The 24,890-nt window shown below is 44.7% G+C and overlaps 1 protein-coding gene across 10 annotated transcripts in view; it reads left to right on the top strand.

Moving 5' to 3' along the window:
- LOC137347765 (astrotactin-2-like) overlaps positions 1 to 24,890 on the top strand; it is a 1,864,757-nt gene that overhangs the window by 1,226,239 nt on the left and 613,628 nt on the right. For all 10 annotated transcript variants that reach the window (XM_068012699.1, XM_068012698.1, XM_068012697.1 and 7 more), the window contains one exon: positions 20,484 to 20,749. In XM_068012699.1, the coding sequence (XP_067868800.1) occupies positions 20,484 to 20,749 (266 nt within the window). The remainder of the gene's footprint in view (positions 1 to 20,483; positions 20,750 to 24,890) is intronic.

The following is a 24,890-nucleotide window of genomic DNA, read 5'->3' as shown; positions in this document are numbered from 1 at the left end:
GGTGAAGTCATCATTCCACGACATTATAGTGAGAAAGAGAATCATTGGGCTGAATTTTGTGGAGCTGACAGCCGACGCCAAGCCGAAAAAGCAAGGGGAACCCGCTTTGGTCCTTTCGAGACCACTGGCTCAGACCACTGAATGCGCTCTGGTAATTACCTGCCTGGCGCGTGGTCCTTGTCCCTTTACGGATGGGGATCCCACCTCCCAGAGCTGCCTGCCAATCAGAGGACTGGCAGCTTGGTAGCATTGGCAGCACCACCAGGAGCGATGACTACTACCAGTACTCTAAGAGGCCCGGGACCCGGCCTATTGCTGGAGTACTGGACCCCAGATAATTATGGCGGGGTCATCGGGGCCAGTCCATTAGGTCCTGGCGAGGGGGCAGGGAGGAGTGTGGTCATTGGGGGAGGGATCTTAGCAGAGGGGTGGGCCACAGATTGCCCCCAGAGGATAACCACCCCTACCCCCAAACCCGTAGGGAAGCTGTCTTGCATTACTGGGTGACCTCCTCATGAGGTGGAGGCCACACCCACCACGTGTCATACTAGCGGCAGCAGGATGAGGCCCTTAAGTGGCTAATAATTGGCCACTTAAGTGCCTCAGTTGGCCTCTAGGCGGAAAGGCCATCTTCTGCCTTTCCCGCCCCCGATTTAATCATAGGGTGACTGGCACTCTGCTCCCTGCCTTCCATTGCTATTTTATGGCTCCCCCCCCCCCGACTCCCATCACCACCCCCTCCTCCCATCCTGTCTCTGGGGGCCATAAAATTCAGCCCATTATGCGAAGAATCAGGATGAGAAGTTGGTTAGATGTTGCAGATTGTGTGTCATTGTTTTATATTGTGATTTCCAGCTGAAGCCATGTGATGCCACATGATTCCTATTGATGTATTGTATGTACTGGCTTATATGTATTCTAAAAGAGACATACATTTAGATTTTGTTGCACGCTTATGAATGCCTTCTGCACAAATGGTAAACATGACATTCAACTGTTTATGACAGTCACCCGAATCCTGAGAGAAGTTTACAGCATTCAACTCACTCTGTGCCCATATTTTGTTTTTGGATACATTGTAAACTTATTGAGGCTAATTCGATTCCATTTTTGCGCTCTTTTGGTAGCAGTGGCTCATGTGGAAGATACTAATAGACAGTTCACCCTGTGTAGTTGATGTGTGATATTACCATGCTGAAGAATTGATGACTGGAAATTCTGCACTTTACTGAATCACAGTCCATTAATAAATCAGTCATATGATATAACAGGTCACATTTATTATTTTCTTTCCATCTCTCAAGACCATCTGTCAATGAACAAAGATAACAACTGGGCCTAGTAATAGAAGCAGTCACATTACTCACGTGCATTCACAATTCTTGGATGGGATTTACTTTGCTACCCCTTCACTATACAGTTGTTGATCTGTTTTCATGCCTTTACCAATTCCACACAATAACCAGCCACCAGGAGGTATGAGAGAGCTATAGAGATTGGCTTGAGCTCTCTTTTTCTTTCCCTCCCAGTGCTGGAAAGCCCTTGCCTCCATCTGAAAGCCCAACAGAGATCATAGGCTGAATTTTACTAGCCCTCCGGAGTCGGGGAACGTGGAGGGGAGGGGCCCAGAAAATTCTTCTGGGAGAGACCTGCCACAACCCCCGACGCTGAGAAGGCCCCAGCGCATTTTACTGGTGATGGCGAGGCATCGATGCCACCCCCTCACTGCAGCTTGGCATCCAGACCGTCATTTTAATAAAATTAATATAAAAACTTGCAAATAAACCTATTGGGTCCCAATGGCCGTCCCACACTGATATTCTGGCCGCTGGCCGGAGCTTTCGCGCCTTCAGAACCCAGAATGGATTTCCGAGGCGAGACACTGGTAGGGAGCAAGGAGGAGTGAAATTATCAGGGCAGCGGGAGGGAGCTGGAAAAACACTTTCTATTGGCTGTGGGGATGGTGGGAAGGGGTTGAAGGGCAAATGTGATGAGGTTGGGAATAAAGTACATTTTGCAGATAAAGGCCAATAAAAACACATGGGGGTGGTGGGGGGGGGTGGGGGGGGGGGGGGGTGGGGGTGGTGTTGGGAAAGGGCCTCCAGCTTTTAATTTTTTGAAAAAGAAAATGCACAGTAATGTAACTTAAAAAATTCAATTTTTTCCTAAGGGCTTGAAGTCCTTTAAAATGGCGTCGTCGCCTCTGTGGTGGCGCCAGACGCCATTGCCGGGGATGGGGTAGCCTTTGGGGGTGGCTGTTCTGCCCCCTCCATTTAAATGAGCCCCCGCTAGAAATATCGCGGGGGCTCAGCGGCGCTCAGGTCACGAGTGCACTGCGCCTTCTTTTAAGCTCGCCACCCATAAATTCAACACGTAGGCTGCAAGTTTGCTTCAAGCACAACCCACCATCAGTTAGCCTGCAAACATGCTATTGAGGAAAAATGAAGAGATTCAAGCACGCCTAACGTGATCTCTGAGAAGCCACTTTCAGTCCTAATCTATGCTATGGTTCTTTTACCTCCAAATACAGGATAAAGTAAGCTCACTTCATTTAATTCATGACTAATTTGCGTGTAACATTCCTTTGACCTGAGTTCACATAAACATAGTACTAACACCAATAATCATATCTTGTCATGTCAAGTTTTGCTGAATGAGAAATTCCATTCCCACTCATGTTGGAAAGAAATATGAAAATTGGCAAATAACTTCCTCTAAGATATCCACCCATTTCAATTAAGTATTTAACTGGCTTTGCAACAACGAGAATCCACTATCTCAGAGATGGATGGTGAAAGATACTTAAACATTTATGTTACATGTGTTGTTAAAAATTTGTGTTCTGCTCCCTTGGTTTTCTGTCCTTCCAAATTGCACTGATTCTTGTGCCATTATGATTCCACTGGTGTTTATTGTAGCCAATCTTCGTACATGGACCGATTCCATGCTGTGCATGCTGCTCAACTACTGGTGTATCATATCTGTGCACAGTTCTGTCCACACATACACAGACAGGACTGGATTTTGTGCTGAAGGCAGGGCTCCCGGCACTGAGCTGAAAAGGTGGGGGGAACCCCACCTCTGCCTTTTTGTGCCCCGTCTGGAGCGATCCTCTGGTCTTTTTTAAATCAGTGTTTCAGGAGACAGGATTACCATCCCTTTCAAGTCTTCAAAGGGATGGGGATCCCGTCTCCAAGAGCTGTCGGCCAATCACATAATACTGCCGGTACTGCAGAGGCCTCGGACCCAGGCCCAGCGCTGAAAACCCGGAACAGAGGTAGGTGAGGCAAAGTTGCCGTGGCCAGTCCGGAAAGCCCTGGCGAGAGCGGGTGGAAGGGGGGCTGGTCATGCAGTCCAAGGGGAGAGGGGTCAAAGGGGGTAAAGCTGTCCTGGTGGGGGTCCTCCATGAGTCACAAATTGCCCACGAAGGAGGGAAACCCCCCCTCCCCCCAAGCCCGCAAGGAGGGGGCCTTGATTTACAAGGCGTCTTCCCCTGGGTAAGATCCCAGTGGCGGCGGGAAGAGGCCCTTTATTAGCCATTAGTAGGCCACCTAAGGATCTCAATTGGCCTCAAGGTGGGAAGGTCATTGTCAGCTTATCCTGCCCCGGAAAGATCACTGGGCAACGGGCCCTCCGTCCTGCCAGCCACCCCCCCCCCCCCACCCACCCACCCATCGTGACACTCCATGCCCCCCCTCTCCGCCCCTGCCTCGAGGCCTCACAAAATACCAGCCACACTCTCACTCACTTCAAGGTGCTGGAGAGTAATCAGGAGCTGAATTTCTTCTACATCATGAGAGCTGAAAGAAAGAAAGAGCTTGCATTTATATAGTGCCTTCATGACCTTTGGTGATAAATGTCAATGATTTAGACCTAAGTGTAGGGACCATGATTAAGAAGTTTGCAGTTGATACATAAATTGACCATGTGGTTGATAGTGAGGAATAAAGCTGTACGTATCAATGGACTGGTCAGCTGGGTAGAAAAATTATTTTAAAAAGGGAGGCAGAGAGAAAGCGGGGAATTATAGACCAATCAGCCCGACGTCGGTAGTGGGGAAAATTCTGGAGTCCATTATCAAAGATTTTATAGCAGAGCACTTAGAGAACAGTGGTAGAATCGGGCAGAGTCAGCATGGATTTACGAAAGGAAAATCATGCTTGACAAATCTACTAGAATTCTTCGAGGATGTAACTAGTAGAGTTGATGAGGGGGTGCCAGTGGATGTGGTGTATTTGGACTTTCAGAAGGCTTTCGACAAAGTCCCACATAAGAGATTAGCATGTAAAATTAAAGCGCTTTGGATTGGAGATGGTGTATTGCGATGGATAGAAAATTGGTTGGCGGACAGGAAACAAAGAGTAGGGATAAATGGGTCTTTTTCCGAATGGCAGGCAGTGACTAGTGGGGTACCGCAGGGATCGGTGCTAGGACCCCAGCTATTCGCAATATATATTAATGATTTAGATGAGGGAACTAAATGTAATATCTCCAAATTTGCAGATGACACAAAACTGTGTGGGAGGGTGAGTTGTGAGGAGGATGCAGAGAGGCTTCAGGGTGATTTGGACAAGTTGAGTGAGTGGGCTAATGCATGACAGATGCAGTATAATGTGGATAAATGTGAGGTTTTGGTAGCAAAAACAGGAAGGCAGATTATTATCTGAACGGCTACAAACTCAGAGAGGGGAATATGCAGCGACAGCTGGGTGTTCTCGTACACCAGTCACTGAAGGTAAGCATGCAGGTGCAACAGGTGGTAAAAAAGGCAAATCGTATGTTGGCCTTCTTAACGAGCGGATTCGAGTACAGGAGCAGGGATGCCTTGCTGCAATTACACAGGACCTTGGTGAGGTCACACCTAGAATATTGTGTTCAGTTTTGGTCTCCTTATCTGAGGAAGGATGTTCTTGCTATAGAAGGAGTGCAGCGAAGGTTTACCAGACTGATTCCTGGGATGGCGGGACTGACGTATGAGGAGAGATTGAGTCAGTTCGGATTATATTCGCTGGAGTTCAGAAGCGTGAAGGGGGATCTCATAGAAATCTATAAAATTCTAGCAGGACTTGACAGGGTAGATGCAGGAAGGACGTTCCCGATGGTGGGGGAGTCCAGAACCAGGGGTCATAGTCTAAGGATACAGGGTAAACCTTTCAGGACTGAGATGAGGAGAAATTTCTTCACCCAGAGAGTGGTGAGCCTGTGGAATTCGCTACCACAGAAAGCAGTTGAGGCCAAAGCATTGTATGTTTTCAAGAAGGAGTTAGATATAGCTCTTGGGGTGAAAGGGATCAAAGGGTATGGGGGGAAAGCGGGAAGAGGTTACTGAGTTGGATGATCAGCCAAGATCATAGTGAATGGCGGAGCAGGCTCGAAGGGCCGAATGGCCTACTCCTGCTCCTATTTTCTATGTTTCTATGTAAAAATGGCAAATGAAATTCAATCAAAGAAGAGTAAGACAATGCATTTGGGGAGGGCAAACAAGGCAAGGGAATACATGAAATGATAGGATACTGAGAAGTGTAGAGGAACAGAGAGACCTGGGGTTGCATGTCCACAGATTTCCCGAGGTAGCAGGACAGGTAGATAAGGTGGTTATGAAGGCATATGGATACCTTCCTTTATTAACTGAGGCATAGAATATAAGGCCAAGAAGACTGTGCTAGAACAGTGTTGTCCAACCTTTTCATGTGAGGAGCCACATTACAATTTTTGTCTTACATAGGAGCTGTGAGACAATTTCAGAAAGATAAAGGCATTAAAAATGTATCTTACAATGAATCAAAGCAACAAATGTACATTTTTGTGAAGAAGCTTTAAATGAGAAGACTAATTTATTGACTTATTTCCTCTTCACTATGGTGCTTCCTGATTTAGGGAGATACCTGACATTTTTGTGCTTGTACATGTGGTCAATATTTGCCCACACACTTCTTGTAACAATGCGGAGTATTCTGGATAGATGTCAATCTGTCAGGAGTGATCTAGATCGCGCTCTCTCTCTCTCTCTCTCCCTGTGTTCCCCCTTCTCTGCATTTCCCCCTCTCTGTGTTGTTCCCCCCCCCATGTCGTCCTCGCTCTCTGTGTCCCCCCCCTTCTCTCTTGTCCTTCCCCTGTCTCTGCCCCCCTCCCCCTCTCTCTCTCTCTGACCTCCGCTCTCTCTCTCTCTGTCCCCACATCCCCCTTCTCTCTCTCTCTGTCCTCCCTCTCTCTCTCTCTCTCTCTGTCCCCTCCTCCCTCTCTCTGCCCCCTTTCTTTCTCTGCCTTCCTCTCTGTTCCCCCTTTGTCTCTCTCTCTGTCCGCTCTCTTTCTGCCCACTATCTGCCCCGTCTCTCTCTCTGTCCCCTCTCTCTGCCCCCTTTCTCTCTCTCTGCCCCTCTCTCTCTCTGGCCCCCTTTCTCTCTCTGTCCAACTCTCTCTCTCTTTGTCCCCCTATCTCTCTCTCTGTCCCCCCCCCCTCTCTCTCTCTCTGTCTCTCTCTCTCTCTGTCTCTCTCTCTCTCTGTCTCTCTCTCTCTCTGTCTCTCTCTCTCTCTCTCTCTCTCTCTCTCTGTCTCTGTCTCTGTCTCTCTGTCTCTGTCTCTGTCTCTGTCTCTGTCTCTGTCTCTCTCTCTTTCTCTTTCTGTCCCTTCTCTCTCTCTCTGACAGTATCAGAGAGCAGGAACGCGCAGCAGATGGTTGGTCAGTTAAAAAAAAAATCACAAGTCAGTTTCACAGCTGACAACTGCTGACATCAGGAACAGCAGTTTCCAGTTTGGGACAGATTTGGAGTTTTCTGACGGGCTTCTTAAAAAAAACGTCGGAACCCGCCAGAAAGTCCTAAATCTGTCCGAAGTTGGGAAACTGCTGTTCCCGATGTCAGCGGCTGTCAGCTGTGAAATTGACTTGTGATTTTTTTTTTTAAAGCCCGCCTGCAAGAAGAAGATAAAGGGAAATTCCTCATCTCCATTCATGGGCCCCTGGCAAGGATGAGGAACAGCCCAGCATAGTTTACATCCGTGGGCTGGATGGAAACCTTTGGCGGGCTAGATCCTAGCCTGCGGGATATGTTGCATAATCCTGTGCTAGAACAATATGTAGCACTAGGAAGGCCACAGCTGCAGTACTGCATACAGTTCTGGTCACCGCATTACAGGAAGGATGTGATTGAACTAGAGAGGGTACAGAGGAGATTCGAGGATATTGCCAGGACTGGATAATTTTCGCTGTGAGGAAAGATTTCGTAAGCTGGAGTTGTTTTATTTGGAACAGAGGAGGCTGAAGGGAGATTTAATTGAGGTGTATAAAATTTTGAGGCGCCTAGATAGAGTGAAGAGGAAGGACCTATTTCCCTCAGCAGAGAGGTCAATAACCAGGGAGCATAAATATAAAATAATTGATAAAAGGATTAGGGTGGAGTTGAGGAGAGAATATTTTTCACTCAGATGATGGTGGGGGTTTGACTGATACTTAGATATACATTTGAAGTGCCGTAACCTACAGGGTTGCAGACCAAGAGCTGAAAAGTGGGATTAGGCTGGATAGCACTTTTTCAGATGGCGTGAACATGATGGGCTGAATGGCCTGCTTCTGTGCCATAACTTTTCTAAGTTTATATGTTTCTACCTCAGGACGTTCCAAAGTGTTTGAAGAGTAAGACCCTATTATAATGTAGGAAATTTAGAAGCCAATTTGCACACAACACCTCACAAACAGTAATGTGATCATGACCAGACAGTCTGTTATAGTGATGTTAGTTGAGGGATAAATATTGGCTAGGACACGAGGTAGAACTCCACTGCTCTTCTTTAAAATAATGCCTGGGGACCTTTTAAGTCTACCCGAGAGGTAGACAGGGCTTCAGTTTAACATCTCATCCAAAAGACGAAAGCGACCATTGATACGATCCTCATTGCTGGCCTGGCAAAATCCGCAGGATCAGTACACGCCGGAGAACCAATTTGGGAACTTTCTGGTCAACATGGGCTGGATTGGCAGCGAGCTTGAACAATGACAGCCTACCCATGTGGGCCGCATGTCCAAACAGCCACTGAAATCTCAAGCGCAATGGCTCATTTAAATAGCTGGGCCAGCCCACCACCACCCCCCCACCCCCCCATCCCCAACTCAATCACAGGGAGGGGCTGGGCTGTCTGTCCCCGGCAATGGCGTCAGCTGCCAGTGCGCAGACGCTGACACCATTTTTAAAGGGCAGTCAGCCCTACCGGGCTATTTAAACACATATCCCCCCAAAATAAAATAAAGTTCTAACGCCCCTTTCCCACCTCCCCAATAATACTTACAATAACTATTTGCCCTTTCCCCCCCAAAACACTTACCTTTAACATCTGACCTTCCCCCACCCCCCCCACACAAACTGCACAAAGCTTAAAGTGCAACCCTTCTCACCATCCCTTACACCCATGATGTTTATTTGATTTCCCACCCCCCCCACCACACTCATAAACTTACCTCCTCCTGCTCCCCACCAGTGTCACACCTCGTTTCCTTAGACAGGGATCGGAAGACGCGGGAATACCGGCTGCCGCGCCAAAGATCGCGGTAGGCCCGCAAGATTAAAGGTATATGTCAATGTATTAATTTAATTCATGTGAATATGTTGATAGTGGTCCCGTCGCCCTGCAGCGGGGGCGGGCCGCCAAGGTTCCTCACCGCTGCCGGGAGGATCGGGCTGGGCCCTGCCAGCTTCGAGGTCCTTGGCTGGCCTCATCCGGAGCCATCTTCAGGCCCCCTCTGCCATGGATCTTGACATCGAAGGCTTCTTAAAATCCAGCCCCATGTCTCAGTATCACAGCTGATAGTGCATTTACCCACTCAGCCACTGATTGGAGGATTTTATTCATACCGTAGGAGACCAGTACATAATTACATATTAAATTGCACAAAGGCCTAAGAACATTAAAAAACAAATTCTAATTAACTATTTGGCTCATTATCAGAACTGTTCATAGCTTTGCATTTGAACTGCTGCTGTGATCTTGGCAGGATCACAAAGAGAAGCAGAAAATATGTAATAACCAATGAACACCCACACCTGCAATCTCACAACAGGAATGAAATCTAAACAAGATCTTGCAAGAATTTTGCTTCATTGTTTGTCTTTACATTTGGCATTGCTTCATTTTATTTTTAAAAAGGACGTACTTTGGAATAAAGTGCTACTCTTTTTTGGGCATGCAATGTCAGTATCAGGCATTCCCAGCTCCTCCAAACAGCTGGAGAGATGTCACGTTAATTCTGCTGTACCGATGTTCTTTGTGCTTTCGTACTATAACCAATGTTGGAGCAAGGCAATTTCACTTTGCATTGTTGCTGACATTATACAGTTCATACAGCCTGAACCTGGTGTTAATGTCCGACTTCACACTGAACACTTTGCTTCCCTTTGGAGTTGGTTTGGGCCTTGATGTCTCATTCTCATTCGAGGTTTTATGCAGTGCAACATTGCTTTGGCTTCACATTGACATTAAACTTGAGGAATGTGAATGCACCATTAGCACCAACCTCAGAAGTGCATTTGTGTGGCATTTTTTAATTTCCCAAAATATCCAACCCAGAGGTCCACAGCACATAGCAATCTGAGAGACCGTCAGTTTAGTGTTAGTTTTGTTTTTCAAGCACCCTGGGGCTGGATCTTAGAATCATAGAACCATGCTGCACAGAAAGAGGCCACTCAACCCATTCTGTCTGTGCCAGCTCTTTGAAAGAGATACCAATTAGAACCACTCTTAACCCTTATCCCTTCAAGTATATATTCAATTCCCTTTTGAAAATTACGATTGGACCACCACCCTTTCAGGCAGTACATTCCTAATCAAACCTCACTATGCAGGATCCTTACAGCCAGTTTACCTCAGCCTTGGCTAGATTTGTATTTAAGTCCCAGAGGTGAGAATCCAGTATCGAACCCACTTCATCATCCAGTCTTTCAAATTCACATTTTGAAATGTATTTTCAAAAAACATTATGTTACATTTTTTGTATTCCTGGGACAAAAGTGCTATACAAGTGCCAGCAAATGACCAAGAGAAAATCTAACCATCTCCCCTTGATTTTCAATGGCATTGCCATCACTGAATTCTCCACCATCAACATCCTTGGGGTCACATTGACCAGAAATTTAACTGCACCAGCCATGTAAGTACTGTGGCTACCAGGGCGGGTCAGAGGCTGGGAACCCTGCGGCAAGTAATTCACCTCCTGACTCCCCAAAGCCTGACAACCATCGACAAAGCACAGATCAGGAGTGTGATGGAATACTTTCCACTTGCCTGGTTGAGTGCAGCTCCAACAACACTCAAAAGGCTCAATACCAGCCAGGACAAAGCAGCCCACTTGATCGTCACCCCATCCACCACCTTAAACATTCATCCCCTCCACCACTGACACACAGTGGCAGCAGTGTGTACCATCTACAAGATCCACTGCAGCAACTTGCCAAGCCACCTTCGACCCCACCTTCCAAACCCACAACCTCTATCAACTAAAAGAACAAGGGCAGCAGATGCATGAGAACACCACCACCTGCAAGCTCTCCTTCAAGTCACACGCTATCCTGGCTTGGAAATATATCGCCACTCCTTCACTGTCCTCAGGTCAAAATTCGGAACAGCGCTGTGGGTGTACCTACACTGCATGAGTTGCCAAGGTTCAAGAAGGCGACTCAACACCACCTTCTCAAAGGCAATTAGGGATGTGCAATAAATACTGGCCTTGCCAGTGACGCTCACATCCCACGAATGAATGAAAAAAATAGGATCAACAAGAAACTGGATTTTACGCACCCGCTGCCAGGAGCAGCAGCGGGTGAAAAAATGGCAGCCCACGCCACCATGCCACCATGATCTTCCTCACGGTGCCCCACAATAATATGCTGGTCAGGCCACCCCCTCAATCACGTGGCAGGGACGGGCTCTCCGCACTAGCAATGGCACCAGCTGCCTCTGTGCAGGCACTGGCGACATTTTTAAAGCCCTGCCGGCTAATTTAAATTTTTAAAGTTATACACCCCGCCACTGTACTGATTAAAGTCTGCTGCCCCTTTCCCACTCCCCAGCAACAATAAAATTCATTATTTGCCCTCTCCCCCTGCAAAGCACTTATCTTTCACACTTCCGAAGAAGGGTCACTGACCCGAAACGTTAACTCTGCTTCTCTTTCCACAGATGCTGCCAGACCTGCTGAGTGGTTCCAGCATTTCTTGTTTTTATTTTATATCTTTCACACTTGACTTCCGCACCAACCACCCCCCCCAGCCCCAAACTGAACAAAGTGCAGAGGTTATCCCTTCCCACCATCCCCTACACTAATGATGTAAATTTGACCCTGTTTCCTGCCCCCCCCCCCCGCCCCACCCGCTACACTAAAAATCTTAAGTTCCCCCCCTTCCCCACCATGGTGGCACCTGCCTTCCCACTTGGGAAAGTGAAGGTGTGTGAGTACCAGCCGCCGCTCAGAAGATCGCGGCCGACAGTAAGATTGGAGTCAATTTTATTCAAATGTATACATTCTGCTAATTTGAATATTTTAACCTGGGTCCCATCATTCTGCGGCAGTGGGGTCCACCACGGACCCTTGCTGCCACCGGGAAGATCGGGCCCAGCCCTCCTAGCATCAGGCTTTGTGGTGGGATGCTGCTGGAATGATCTTCCAGTCCACCCCGCCACGAAGCTTGATGTTGGGGGCTTTGTAAAATCCTGGCCAAGGAGTGCTGGGCTCCCTCAGTATGACCCCAATAACTCCAAACTCATGAAACAATCACCTATTGAACCAGTGTGGCAATACCTAAGAACTGGTCTAGAATTGGTGATATTTTTAATTCTCTTGTGAAGTTGTGAATTGAGGTACCTAGAGGATGAAGGGATGTCATGAGAATGAGTTGGCTCAATGAATAACTTGTATCCTCTAGAAAAGACTATGGTAAGAAACTGTAAAATTACTTTTATATGAATGTTGTGACTGATGATTTATATGAAGCTCGGTGATACATGTATTGACTGCGATAGTCCAGTTCGGGTAACAGAAGATGCTCTTTGTATGGTGCTGGAATGGGGTGAATGAAAGGGACTTAGCTAATCAGGTTATTGATTATTTTGAAAACGTGTGCAGGGACAGAGGGACCTGGGAGTGCATGTGCATAGATCTTTGAAGATGACAGGACATATTGAAAGGAATTAGGAAAACAAATGGGATCTGGGACTTCATAAATAGAGGTATTAAATACAAAAGCAAGGAAAACGTTATTTGAAAGTTTTCATGGTGAGAGTAGTATGGTTGAGTAAGACGATTTATAGTTACACTATGCGAATTGCTCTGATAAGAGCAGTTGTTTTTTTGAAGGAAGAGTTCTTAGAAGAACTGTTAGGACCTGCCATTTTGGACAGCATATTCTGCCCGTCTTCTGGAGAAAAGACTGGATCTGTGGAAGAGGTGGATTTATATGTGGTGCAGGATGGGAGGGTGGGTGCAGCTCGTCTACATAGGAGAAACAGGCTGCAGCCTACACACCAGACACAAGGGACACCAAGCTTGCTTCTTACACAGTCAATGGGACAAGTCAGCTATTGTCAAGCACACTCAACTCAACAACCACCACATCAAATGGTCCAACTCTAAACTCATGTCATCCATCACTCATTTACATACCAGAAGTGTCAGGAAGGCCATGGAGATCTACCCTGTCCCCCAAGACAGCGGCCTACTCAGTGACATCTGGCTAACCCTACTCAAGAAACACACCACAGCCCATTTTGTAGCCAACATATCAAGATGTAATGAACAGTAGCAAAATACAACCCTCCACACACACTAAAGATCTGCCACACAGAAAGAACATTAGCATGTACTGATCAACCACAGGATAGAATAGCTGACCAATCAGGAGCAAGAACAATAGTATATGCTGACCAATCATGGAACACAATAGAGACCAATCAGCAGCAAGAACAGTAACATTTATCAATTTATCACAGGCATTTATCACAATCAGCAGCAAGATCCCGTCCACACTCCCATCCTCCACCACATGTAAATCCATCTCTTCCACAGATCCAGTCCTTTCTCCAGAAATAAAAACAAGAAATGCTGGAACCACTCAGCAGGTCTGGCAGCATCTGTGGAAAGAGAAGCAGAGTTAACGTTTCGGGTCAGTGACCCTTCTTCGGAACTGGCAAATATTAGAAATGTCAAAGGTTATAAGCAAGTGAGGCGGGGGTGGGGCAAGAGATAACAAAGGAGAAGGTGTAGATTGAACAAGGCTACATAGCTGACGAAAAGGTCATGGAGCAAAGGCAAACAATATGTTAATGGTGTGTTGAAAGACAAAGCATTAGTACAGATAAGGTGTTAACGGACTGAATATTGAACAGCAGCAAGTGCAAACATGAAAAAAAAAACAGTGGGTAAGCAAACTGAACAAACTAAGATGAAATGAAATAAATGCAAAAAAAAGGTTGTAAAAAAAGAAAAAAAAAACTAAAAATGAAAGTAAAATGGGGTGCTGTCATGCTCTGAAATTATTGAACTCAATGTTCAGTCCGGCAGGCTGTAGTGTGCCTAATCGGTAAATGAGATGCTGTTCCTTGAGCTTGCGTTGATGTTCACTGGAACACTGCAGCAATCCCAGGACAGAGATGTGAGCATGAGAGCAGGGGGGCGTGTTGAAATGGCAAGCAACCGGAAGCTCAGGGTCCTGCTTGCAGACTGAGCGGAGGTGCTCCACAAAGCAGTCACCCAGTCTGCGCTTGGTCTCCCCAATGTAGAGGAGACCACATTGTGAGCAGCGAATACAGTATACTACATTGAAAGAAGAACAAGTAAATCGCTGCTTCACCTGAAAGGAATGTTTGGGGCCTGGGATAGTGAGGAGAGAGGAGGTAAATGGGCAGGTATTACACCTCCTGCGATTGCAGGGGAAGGTGCCATGGGACGGGGACGAGGTGGTGGGGGTAATGGAGGACTGGGCCAGGGTCCACCTCTGTCTCCAGAAGACAGGCAAAGTATGCAGCCTGAAATGTCGATTCCTAACAGTTCTTCTAAAAGCTCTTCTTTCAAGAAAACAACTGCTCTTTTCAGAGCAATTCACATGGTGTAACCGTAAATCATCTTACTCAACCTAAAAGCAGGGAAGTTATGCAGAACCTTTACAGAGCTCTGGTTATGCCACAACTATAGTATTGCATCCAGTTCTGGTCACCACACATTAGGAAGGATGTGAGGGTCCTTGAGAGGGTGCAGAGGAGATCTACCCGCATGGTTCCAGGGATCAGGGATTTTAGCAACAAGGTTAGGTTGGAGAAGCTGGGATTGTTCTCTTTGGAGCAAAGGAGAATTAGGGGAGATTTGATAGAGGTGTACAGGATTATGACAGGTTTAGATAAGGTAGACAAAGAAAAGCTGTACCCATTAGCTGATGGTACAAGGACTAGGGGCAAAAATTTATGGGTTTGAGCAAGAGATGCAGGGAGAGAGGGGAAGGGGGGAGCATGAGGAAAAGCTTCTACACAGCAAGTGGTAATGACCTGGAACACTTTGCCTACGAGGGTGGTGGAAGTGGAGAGGATCAATGATTTCAAAGGGAAATTGGATGGGCACTTGAGAAAGATAGACTTGCAGAGCTATGGTGGTAGAGTAGGGGAATGGGACTGACTGGATTGCTCTGCGAAAGCTGGCGTGGACTAGATGGGCCAAATGGCCACAGGTTCAACTGTAGCATTCAAAAGGGAATTAAACTGTTATATGAAAAGGAAGAATGTGCAGGGTTACGGGAAGAAGGCGGGGGAATGGCACTAAGTGAATTGCTCTTTTGGAGAGCCAATGCGGACACGATGTGCTAAATGAACTCCTTCTGCACTGAAACAATTCTGTGATTCTGTGATTCTATGTCATAGTAACTCTATGACTATTTGAATTAGTGTTGTGACTAGATGCCCAACTGTGGACTCAAAACACTGCTATGGGGGATCTGCAGACCAAACCACACTAGAAACACTTAAATTTGTGATATAAATTGAACACGCCGGGTGATTGTGAGTTCACAAGTTGATAACATCTTTGTCATGGAGATATTTGTTTTTGCACTAGCCAACTGTATAATGCCTCTGTCAGAAATTTGCACCTGGTGGCATGCTCTTGGTTGGAACGAAGAGTATGGGCACTTCTGGTAGAGCCCTAGTTTAATCAGAAGAAGAACAGATTAGCAAAAGCTATGTATAATTGCAGTGTGCATGATAGCAAGAATGGTTATGAAACTTCTGTGTATGTAGGCTGTGCAGTGCCATTGTGGATATACTTATCATGTGGACACATCTCCCTTTGGCCAAGGACAATTGACACTCTTGTCTACTCAACTGGGAACAACAGTAGTTTGCATTGCATAGTATTTTAAACATGGAGAACATAGTCCTGGCACGTTTTTAAAAAAGCTCAGGAAAGGAAGGACGAGATAAATGCATTGCAAAGGAGAACAAAAGCAAATGGTCAGTTAGTGGGATTTTGGGAATGGAGTTCCAGAATTTGGGGCACAATGACTGGAGGAGTGGAGGATGATGGTGGGAAACAAATACTGTTGAAGTCATAGGGAATACTTTCAACAGAGCAATCTGGGCTATGTCTGAACCCCAGTCTTAAATTGAAAGAATTATGTTTGATGGTACACAGCTCCCCAGAGCTCATACACCATCTTCATTGCTTCACAGGCAGCACAGGGAACCTTAATATGTATTGTCTTCATTTCTTGTGTGTCCTGCAGAATTCAACAGTCAATAACTGGATTAAAATTCTTCTATTATTGCCTCTATTCACACATTTAATAATGATCAATGTTATGACTAACCAGTGTTCTTGTAATAACACAGCTCCTCATTTCATTGTGTATAGAATCTCATTCCACGCACACAAAGTGGCCTAAGGGTAAAAGTATTTGCCAGGTTCAAAAGTGTTTGCTTTTCTGGGGCAGTAATTTCCCAAGTTAAAGAAACTGATACCAAGGGCTGATTTTTATGATCCCTCTAGGAATGAGCAGAGTGGTGGGGAGCCCATAAAATTGCGAGGGAAAGTTGGGGATAGAGTGGCCGTCATCTTCACAGTGCCATTGAACTTAGTCCAGGATGGGGAAGGTCGAGGACAATTAATGGCACTTAAGAGCCTCTTCTTGTTGCTACTGGCATTTTACCAGGAGCGTGGGGGTTGGTAGTGGGTGGTGATGGTGGGTGGGGGCAGCCCTCTGCCACATGCAGAGGCCACTCAGTAAAACGAGGCGGCCTCCCTCTTGGCTGGGCAATCTGTGGCCCATGAAAGGCCGCTGGTGGCAAAGGGGGCCACTGCTGGGACTGCAGCCAGCTTCAGCAGCAAGAGGGACGCCGGCGCGGAAACAAGGTAAGTCTCTGGGGCCTCGCCAGGGAGAATCGGCCAGGCCCCGGTGAGGCAAGGTGGGGTGTGTTGTGTTGTGGGGGCGGTTGGGCCACGGGGGGAGGGCCCTCTGTGGGACACAGGGTGCCCGATAAGGAGGGTCCTCCCCCTCGGCCCACAAGGATGCCACCAGGTTTTACTTGGTGGCCTCCTGGAGGGCCTGATCCGCCCGCCAGCTGCTGGTAAAATACGGGAAAATGCCTTTAAGTGGCAACTAATTGTCCACTTAAGGGCCTTGATTGTCCTGGGCGGGCCTTTTCTAGCTGCCGCACCCGCCCCCCCCCCCCCCCGTAAAATTGCAGGGGGGGGATTGCACCCCCTCCCCCCACCTCCCACTTAATTTTATGACCCCCATCCCCTGCCACCAGCCCGCTCCTGCAGGAGGGCATAAAATTCCAGTCACTGTCTTCTTCTTCCTGCAGCACTCTGATGTCATGGCTGCCTTGAGGAAGCTTCTTAGCTTATAAGGAAGTGCTGGTGTAAATCCATCGTCTGTCATGCATGGCACAGCGCATTGACGCATCAACACCAACCCCAATCTCCAGAGGTTTTAATTTTGTTAAGCTACTACAATGGAAGTGATAGTTATTGATTTCCTTGTTAATATATACTGACTTTTTCCTAATTTCATTCTGATAGATACATATACAGAGTTGTCGCAATTATTTAATGTAATTTATTGTAATGTAATTTAATTATTTAATGGCCTTGCTCATGGTGAGTAGAAGCATGTCTTTTAGACGTGTTTTTTGTAACAAGCTGAGAGAAGTTGCATCGTCACCTTTGGAACATGTACGATTATCAGGCCTCCTTGTGATATTGATTTTCAGAGGTGCCATTCATGGAGAAAGTAAGAATAACAATTAAATTATTAGCAACTGAAAAATTTTAGAATGATTAGTCACCTTCCAATGTGTTGTACACTGGAAATCCAAAGAGAATGCTTTATTCGAGCCCAGCAAAATTAGAGGGCACAGGGATATTTAGACCAGGAAAGGAATGAAGAGAGAAGGCAGCAGGGATGAAGCAGTTGAGAAATGAGTATAGTCTAAGTGTGGTAGAGGGAAAGAAAGATGGACAGAGGGTGGGGAGCAGAAGAGAAGGGGCAAGGGTGGATAGAAATATTAGAGAATAGAAGATCCTGGGGAAGGATGGAATGGGAATGCAGAATCAAAGGCAGGGACACTACATTAGTGGTATGGAGGGTGGGTTAAGATGCTATGAGGCCCGTTCCTCCCATATTTTGTTCTCAATGGGGCTGAGCTGTAACAGGGCCAGATTGGTCTGCACAATGGGTTGTGTGAATAGGGGACGTGCAGCGGGTAGAAAATATGCATGGTGTGCAACAGCTGAGCACAGGGACGGGATAGGACCACAAAGGGACATGCCACCGAGCAGTTGGTCAGACTGAAGATTTATGAAATCAACATGAAAGATTGACCATGTCTGTACTGTAGTCTGTGGCCATTTTTAACCAGGACACTAAATACTTGGAGGAGGAAAGTTTGAGCAAAAATACATTTGATGCCAAGAAAGTAAAAAAAATCAAACACAGCTACTATGTCTGTACATTGTGGAGTGCTGTCCAGGATGCAAGAGGGTAAGCAGATGCATTTCTGAACAGGATATGAAAATGGGCAGTGCTGGTTCCCCAACTAGAAAAGCAAGGTGTGATGCTGATCATGGTTCTTGACACTAAGAGTCAAACGTTTCTGTACTTGAGTCACTTTAACAGAAAGGCAACTGATTTTTGAGGTCAGTGCCCATCGTGAACTATTGAATGAGCTATAATGTGGAAAAATGTGAAGTTATCCACTTTGGTATGAAAAACAGAAATGCAGAGTATTTCTTAAATGGTGAGAGATTGGGAAGTTGATGTCCAAAGGGACCTCGGTGTCCTTGTTTATAAATCACTGAAAGCTAACATGCATGTGCAAGAAGCAATTAGGAAGGTAAATGGTATGTTGGCCTTTATTGCAAGAGGATTTGAGTACAGGAGTAAAGAAGTCTTGCTGCAATTGTATAGAGCCTTGGTGAGACCGCACCTGGAGTATTGTGTACAGTTTTGGTCTCCTTACCTCAGGAAGGATATACTTGCCATAGAGGGAGTGCAACAAAAGTTCACCAGACTGATTCCTGGGATGGCAGGATTGTCCTATGAGGAGAGATTGAGGAGACTGGGCTGATATTTAGACGATATTCCATCTGCCATGTTCTTGCCCACCCACTTAGCCTGCCTAAATCCCTCTGAAGCCTCTTTGCATCCTCCTCGCATTCCCATTTAGTTTTGTGTCATCAGGAAGCTTGGAAATATTACATTTGGACCCACATCCAAATCATTGATATAGATTGTGAATAGCTGGGGCCCAAGCACTGATCCTTGTGGTACCCCACTAGTCACAGCCTGCCAACCTGAGAATGACCCATTTATTCCTACTCTCTGTTTTCTGACCGTTAACCAATTCTCAATCCATGCCAGTATATTACCCTCAGTCCCATCTGTTCTAATTTTGCTTACAAACCTCCTGTGTGGGACCTTATCGAAAACCTTCTGAAAATCCAATTACACCACATTCGCTGGTTTCCCCTTATCTATTCTGCTAGTTACATCCTCAAAAAACTCCAACATGTTTGTCAAACATGATTTCCCTTTCATAAATCCATGTTGACTCTGCCCAATCCTACTATTATTTTCAAAGCGTCCAGTTATCACATCCTTTATAATAGACTCCAGCATTTTCCCTACTACTGATGTCAGGATTACACAGTTCTGCAATGTACATGTTAATGCTTGACTTACTTCATGAGTTTAAGAAACTAATGTCAAGGCTTCTAATTAGACTTATGACCACTTTACTTTGTCATTAGCCATTCAGAACCTTACATATAAAGTCTATATTGTTTTATTGGCTTTGTATTAGTTTTAATATAGTAAAATGTTTTAAAAATCCACTTTTTTTTAGTGTCTCATTAACCTGCACTCATTAGCTAACTATGGGACATGTACTACTATTCTCCGAATAAGAGGGCAGGCAGGCAGGCAAGCTGCTCCCAAAGCCTGTTACTTACTGCTCTGCAGTGTGCAATAGTGCCCCAGAGTGAGCCTTTCTCCTTGTTGGGAATCAATCAGCCTCCGCCATTTGTTATCATTACTGTGATGAGGAAGCTCACCATTCGAGAGTTTGCTGGTGTAGACCCATGTCTGATCATTGCACAATCAGAGGACTGGAGCACCAACAATCTGTGCTCCTGGGGCGGCGACTGCAATCTTTCATTCTTAAGTTCGTGTTTTGTCAGGTACCACAATGGAAGCAATTCTTATTGATTTACTGCTATACACTCTTAATGAAATTGTAAAGAGCATGCAGTTCATGTCTACAAACCTTACTTCCTGATGTCACATTTATTAATCGTGTTTTTGTATCAATGTAAACCATTGTAAATTGTCATGTCAACATTTCCCATTCAATATTACTATATCAATTGTCATGTTGTGGTTTCAGATGATGACCACTATGTGGTGCTGCACAAGCTTCTGAATTCTGAGTTCTGTCATAATTTGGAATATAAAATAACTATATTTATCAATTGCCTTGGGCAATTTATTAGTTTAATATAGAGACTTACTGAATTTCAGTGTGGTGTTGGGTATTTACCGCTGCAGGATTATTGTGAGTCTTATTTGGAGTATTGGTACCAATACACTAAGCATTCAACCCAATATGCTTTAATGTTGTGCGAATACACTTGTACAGTTTTAATTCGGCATCTCATATTACTACAGATAGATCTTTACCCATAATTGTTTCATACTGTAGTCTGCAAGTTTGGAAGTGTAAAGGTTGTGATTGGGCTGCTGACTGTTTCTCACAGTTGAAATGAATAGAGCGTGCAGGTTTTGCTTGTTGATCGCATTGCTGAATTATTGAACAATCTTTGTGAACGAATGCATCTGTAGCGTAGATGCCTAAAATTTTTACATGGCCCGTATTATGTTTTATTGAATTCCTTATTATATATTACATATCATCCTACTACTGTCCACTTGCATTAAATTTTCTGTTTTCTTACTTTCAGAAACAACTGAATTGGGAAACAAGAAGGAACTCAAATCAATACCGTTTATTTCATACCTGTCAAGTTTATTGGGTGCCCAGATGCTGTCAGATGAGCAACCGATTACTGGTGTGGAAATTGAGTGCGAGGAGAAAGGGCAATGCCCCTCCACTTGCCATCTTTGCCATCGGCAAGGCAAGGATCAGGCCAGTCCCACACCTGTGCTGCTGGAGATCACCCGTATAGTACCACTGTACCACCTAATGGAGGGCAACATAACTAGGGAGGTAAGTGCAATACACAGTACTGACCTTTAGTCCCACCTACACAGGAATTGAAGGTCCAAAAGATGAAGCAGTTACATTACAACATGCTCCACAAGCAAAAAAAGCATAAATTTGTTGAGAGAAATTAATAGTTTGCAATTCAAATATGTACCAGAGATAGATGATGAAAGATGACTATGAAAGAATTCTGAACTCAACAGCATTAGCTTGATAAATACATAGAGTGTATGGTAAAATATGACTTGTTTCAGTTAAGAGCTGTCAAGGTGGAATTCAGACAGTATTATCAAGATTATTGGTAGCAACTCATTTTTAAAAAAAGCTGATTTTGAGTTCAGTAAGGTAAGATGATATCAGTGAAGGAACTGGGAAATATTTCCACTTTTTTTAAGTCAGTGTCAGCATCAAGGACTTCCAGGTTAGGCATAGCATGAGTCTGAACACCTCCCTTTGCTCTCAAACAATGTGCTGTCATCAGAATTGTTGAAGAGGATTACATCAAAGAAACATTTAACACATCAGCTACCTTTATGGCTTCGCTGTTTAAAGTTGCCAAGATTCAAGTTATGGGAAGTTTTTGCAATGGTTCGTCATGCTAGCTCAGTACTGAGCTGAGACTGGCCTACTGCTTTTCACTTACTGTCACAGCTATCAGAGAAAGAAAAAAGACTTAATAAATCAGATCGGGCTGGCATTGTGACCAAGGTCCAGATTTCAAAAGGTCATGTTCAGGGCAGTCCCTTAGTTCCATATTATTAATGGTTGGTTAGTATTCATCAACCAAAATGAATAAACAAAACCCTTTCTTCAGTCACTGAAACTTAATTGCCATTGTTTGTTTTCAAGCAATTGGTAAAATGGTTGTAAAATATTTTTCAAGGGCAAGAATGAGTCTTTAAATAGAGCTGGGTTTTTTTTTATAAAGGAAGCTTTTACAAAGAGCTTGTGAAATCTCATTTAAATAAGCTGCAACCCAATAACTTAAAGGCCTGCTGTCTTCAGGCAAAAAAAAAATGTATTTTTGGTTGAGTGAGGGTGAAAAGCCAGAAAATCTGTGAAGTGAATGGTGGTAAACTTTGATATGGTTAATGTCATCACATCATATGTTCATTAACATATGTAAAAGATTTAATTTGTTCACAAAGACAATCCCTCTTAACTTGCACGGGTTTTTTTTTTGGTGGGCAGTACATTGCACAACTATATCAGAAATTAACTTTTTATAGGACAGCATAAGTGTAGAGGTTTAAATGCAAATGCAATTTAAGCACTGGATTTTGTGGGATATTGCTGCTTACCTCATCCAGTATAACCATCTGGTGTGTTGTTGCTCTTTGATTATGTCATCAAACAAAAGTCATACACCATGTTTGTGAATCATAAATGCTTCATTTCTAAAATGAACCAAAGGTCGAATATAACCAAAGCATTTTAGATGTTTATTTTTTCCAGAGTAATAGTTGTAACTATTAGGTGTAGTTGTAACAAGAGATTCAAAGTGCTAATTATTGTATTAGTGTTTTCTCCCTCTCCTTCAATATGTTGAGCTACCCTATATACGTGTCCTGTTTCAGTGAAGTCAGACTTATGAAAATACAAAGCTTTATTTTGCTTCAGTTTTCTTCCCTTCTCTCCTGAAAGCTTCCACCCTTTGATGAATCACCCAATTGGCTACTTTTCACCTAGACAGTGAATGTTAGTGAAATATTCAACTGTGCAGGGAATGTGAATGTGCTGAATTCTTTCTTCACCTGACATTCACACACTTCCAGCAGGGGGCAAATGAGAGCAATGAGGAGTAAGAACCTTGGCAGATGTTTATTTCTCCACCTTCTGCCCTGCTGACGCCAATGCAGACCAGGGATTAAAACCAATAGTTGCCTGCTGTTTAGGGCTTAGTGCTGCATTATTCCATGAATTCACCATTTAAGACCTTGGGAAAACTTGAGGATGTAAATTTAGCAGAATACGTTACTGATCATGGGGTGTCCCATTTGTTGTATGTTATGCATAACGAGCAGTTTGTTACTAGCATTTTCTTCGACTTGTAGCCAATAAACTTAAATTGAGTAGAGTTTTAGTTTGATACTGTTTTGGTACAGGTTTTGCTTTCCCAGCTTCATATTTATTTTTCCGGTATAATTAAATCAATTTAGTTTAATGTGTCATGTGTCCAACTTCCTTCTCCAAATTCATTCTTTCTCAGTAGTTCAGAATGGTGGAACCCCTTAATTTCCTCAGTCTTCTTTTCCTATTACTGTAATATAAGGGTCTGAAAGGGTTAATGTTTGGGACAGTGAGAGTAATACCTCCCACTGTGGTGATGATCTAAGAGATCACATGTGTAATAGGCTTGGGGAGAAGCAAAAAGCATCATGAGAGCTGCTTGACAGGCTTATGGAAAGTGTAAATAATCCGTGTAAATACAATAAATGAGTTACTATTCAGATTTGCATTGACTCCAAGACCTCTGTAAACCAAACCCAAACGCAACCTAGCTTCTGAAATGCTAGCAACAATATACAACATGATGGCAACAGTGAACACACCCAGAATATTTTGAGAAGCCTGAACTGGTACAATTGTGCCAAATGACTGCAGATCTCATGAAGAGGCTGCGAAGAGCTCCAGAGCTGCTCCATAGACACTCCATAGATGACGAAAAGACATGGAGAATCGGTGAGTCGTCCGCACAAGCATTCAGGCCACACCACAGAAGCGTGGTGTTCTGTGAGTGAAATCCAGGTCCAGTGATCACAGGCTGCAAGTCACAGAACCAAGCGATGGTCGTGGATCGGATGAGCAACCTTTAGAAAAGAGTAAAAACATTGTCTAATGGTGCACTGGGCAGGCAAAATGAGGAAAGGCCGAATCCTCACGAAGGGATGGATCCAACGTTGCCAGTCATTACTCGAGCAGACCGCGAGGGAAAAGCACAAGAAACCTCCCAAAAGAGCGTGAAACCTCCCAAAAGAGCGGGAATACTTCCATCGCGAGAACAAGGATTTGTAAGCGAAATAAAATGACCACCAGAGTTTAGGAAGGATATGGATCCAAAATATATGATGCCAGAAAGGTTTGAGAATTTGGAAGGACTGAACCAAAGTCAGAATTTGTCTTGGTGGAGGAGAAAACTTTTAAGATACAGAACAGTTTCCCAGACTAAGCTGAACAAGTAAACACTTTGCTGTAGTCAATAGGTGTGATAGCTAATGATGTAATAGCAAGGCAGGGCATCAATGAGATCTCCGATAAGTTTGATGACATTTTACAAGGCTTTGATAAATACTTGAATTCAAGAAGTAATAAGATCTTGGAAAGGGCAAAGCTTATTAGAAGGGTCCAGAAGCTAGGTGAATCGGTGGATGCTTTCATTAATGACTTGTACAGACCAGCTGGTGGATTAGAGTATGGAGACCTGAAGACAGAGTTGATAAGGGATGGCATTCTTGTGGGCATTGCTGACGTGTCTTTATCAGACCGTTTACAGTCAAAAGAAGATCTCACCCTTGAGAAGGCGATTCAAATGGTGAGACAGGCAGAGCTCAGAAAACAGAATAGAGCAATCCTAAGAGGGGTGATAAACCTGGAGTAAGTAAAGCTCTGATGACTGTGCATTTGCTGAAGTCCAGGATTGGCAAACAATCTTCAGACAAAAAGGTACACTTGGGCCGGAAGGTGCAAGATGCCATGAAACCCTGCCGGTGCTCTGGCTCCAAAAAGACCCACAGGTGAAAACAGTATCCTGCAAATAAGGCAGAATGTTTTTATTGTAAGAAGATGGGCCATTTCAGAAAAATGTGCCAAACCAAGAGCTCTACTTTTAAGGATTCCAAACAAAAGGTCTTCATGCAAGAGCTGACAATGAAGTGGAACAAGCATCACTGAAAGATAAATCAGGAAATTTCCTTGGATAAATCATTGACCCTAACCATGGATTCTGGAGAGTAGATATTTATGTCAATGGACATACTACCAATTTTAAGTTAGACACTGGAGCAAGCGTCACTGTTTTGTCAGAAAACATACCTTGGTTATCAACACATTCCTTGCAACCAACAGGCACTCAGTTACTCAGTCTAGGAGTGATTAAATTGAAAGCTATAGGCAACACTCCAGTACAAGGGACAGCAGATATTGG

This window comes from Heterodontus francisci, chromosome 32 (genome assembly GCF_036365525.1).
Source record: "Heterodontus francisci isolate sHetFra1 chromosome 32, sHetFra1.hap1, whole genome shotgun sequence".
Classification (NCBI taxonomy): domain Eukaryota; kingdom Metazoa; phylum Chordata; class Chondrichthyes; order Heterodontiformes; family Heterodontidae; genus Heterodontus; species Heterodontus francisci.
This window is presented reverse-complemented; position numbering and strand designations above follow the sequence as displayed.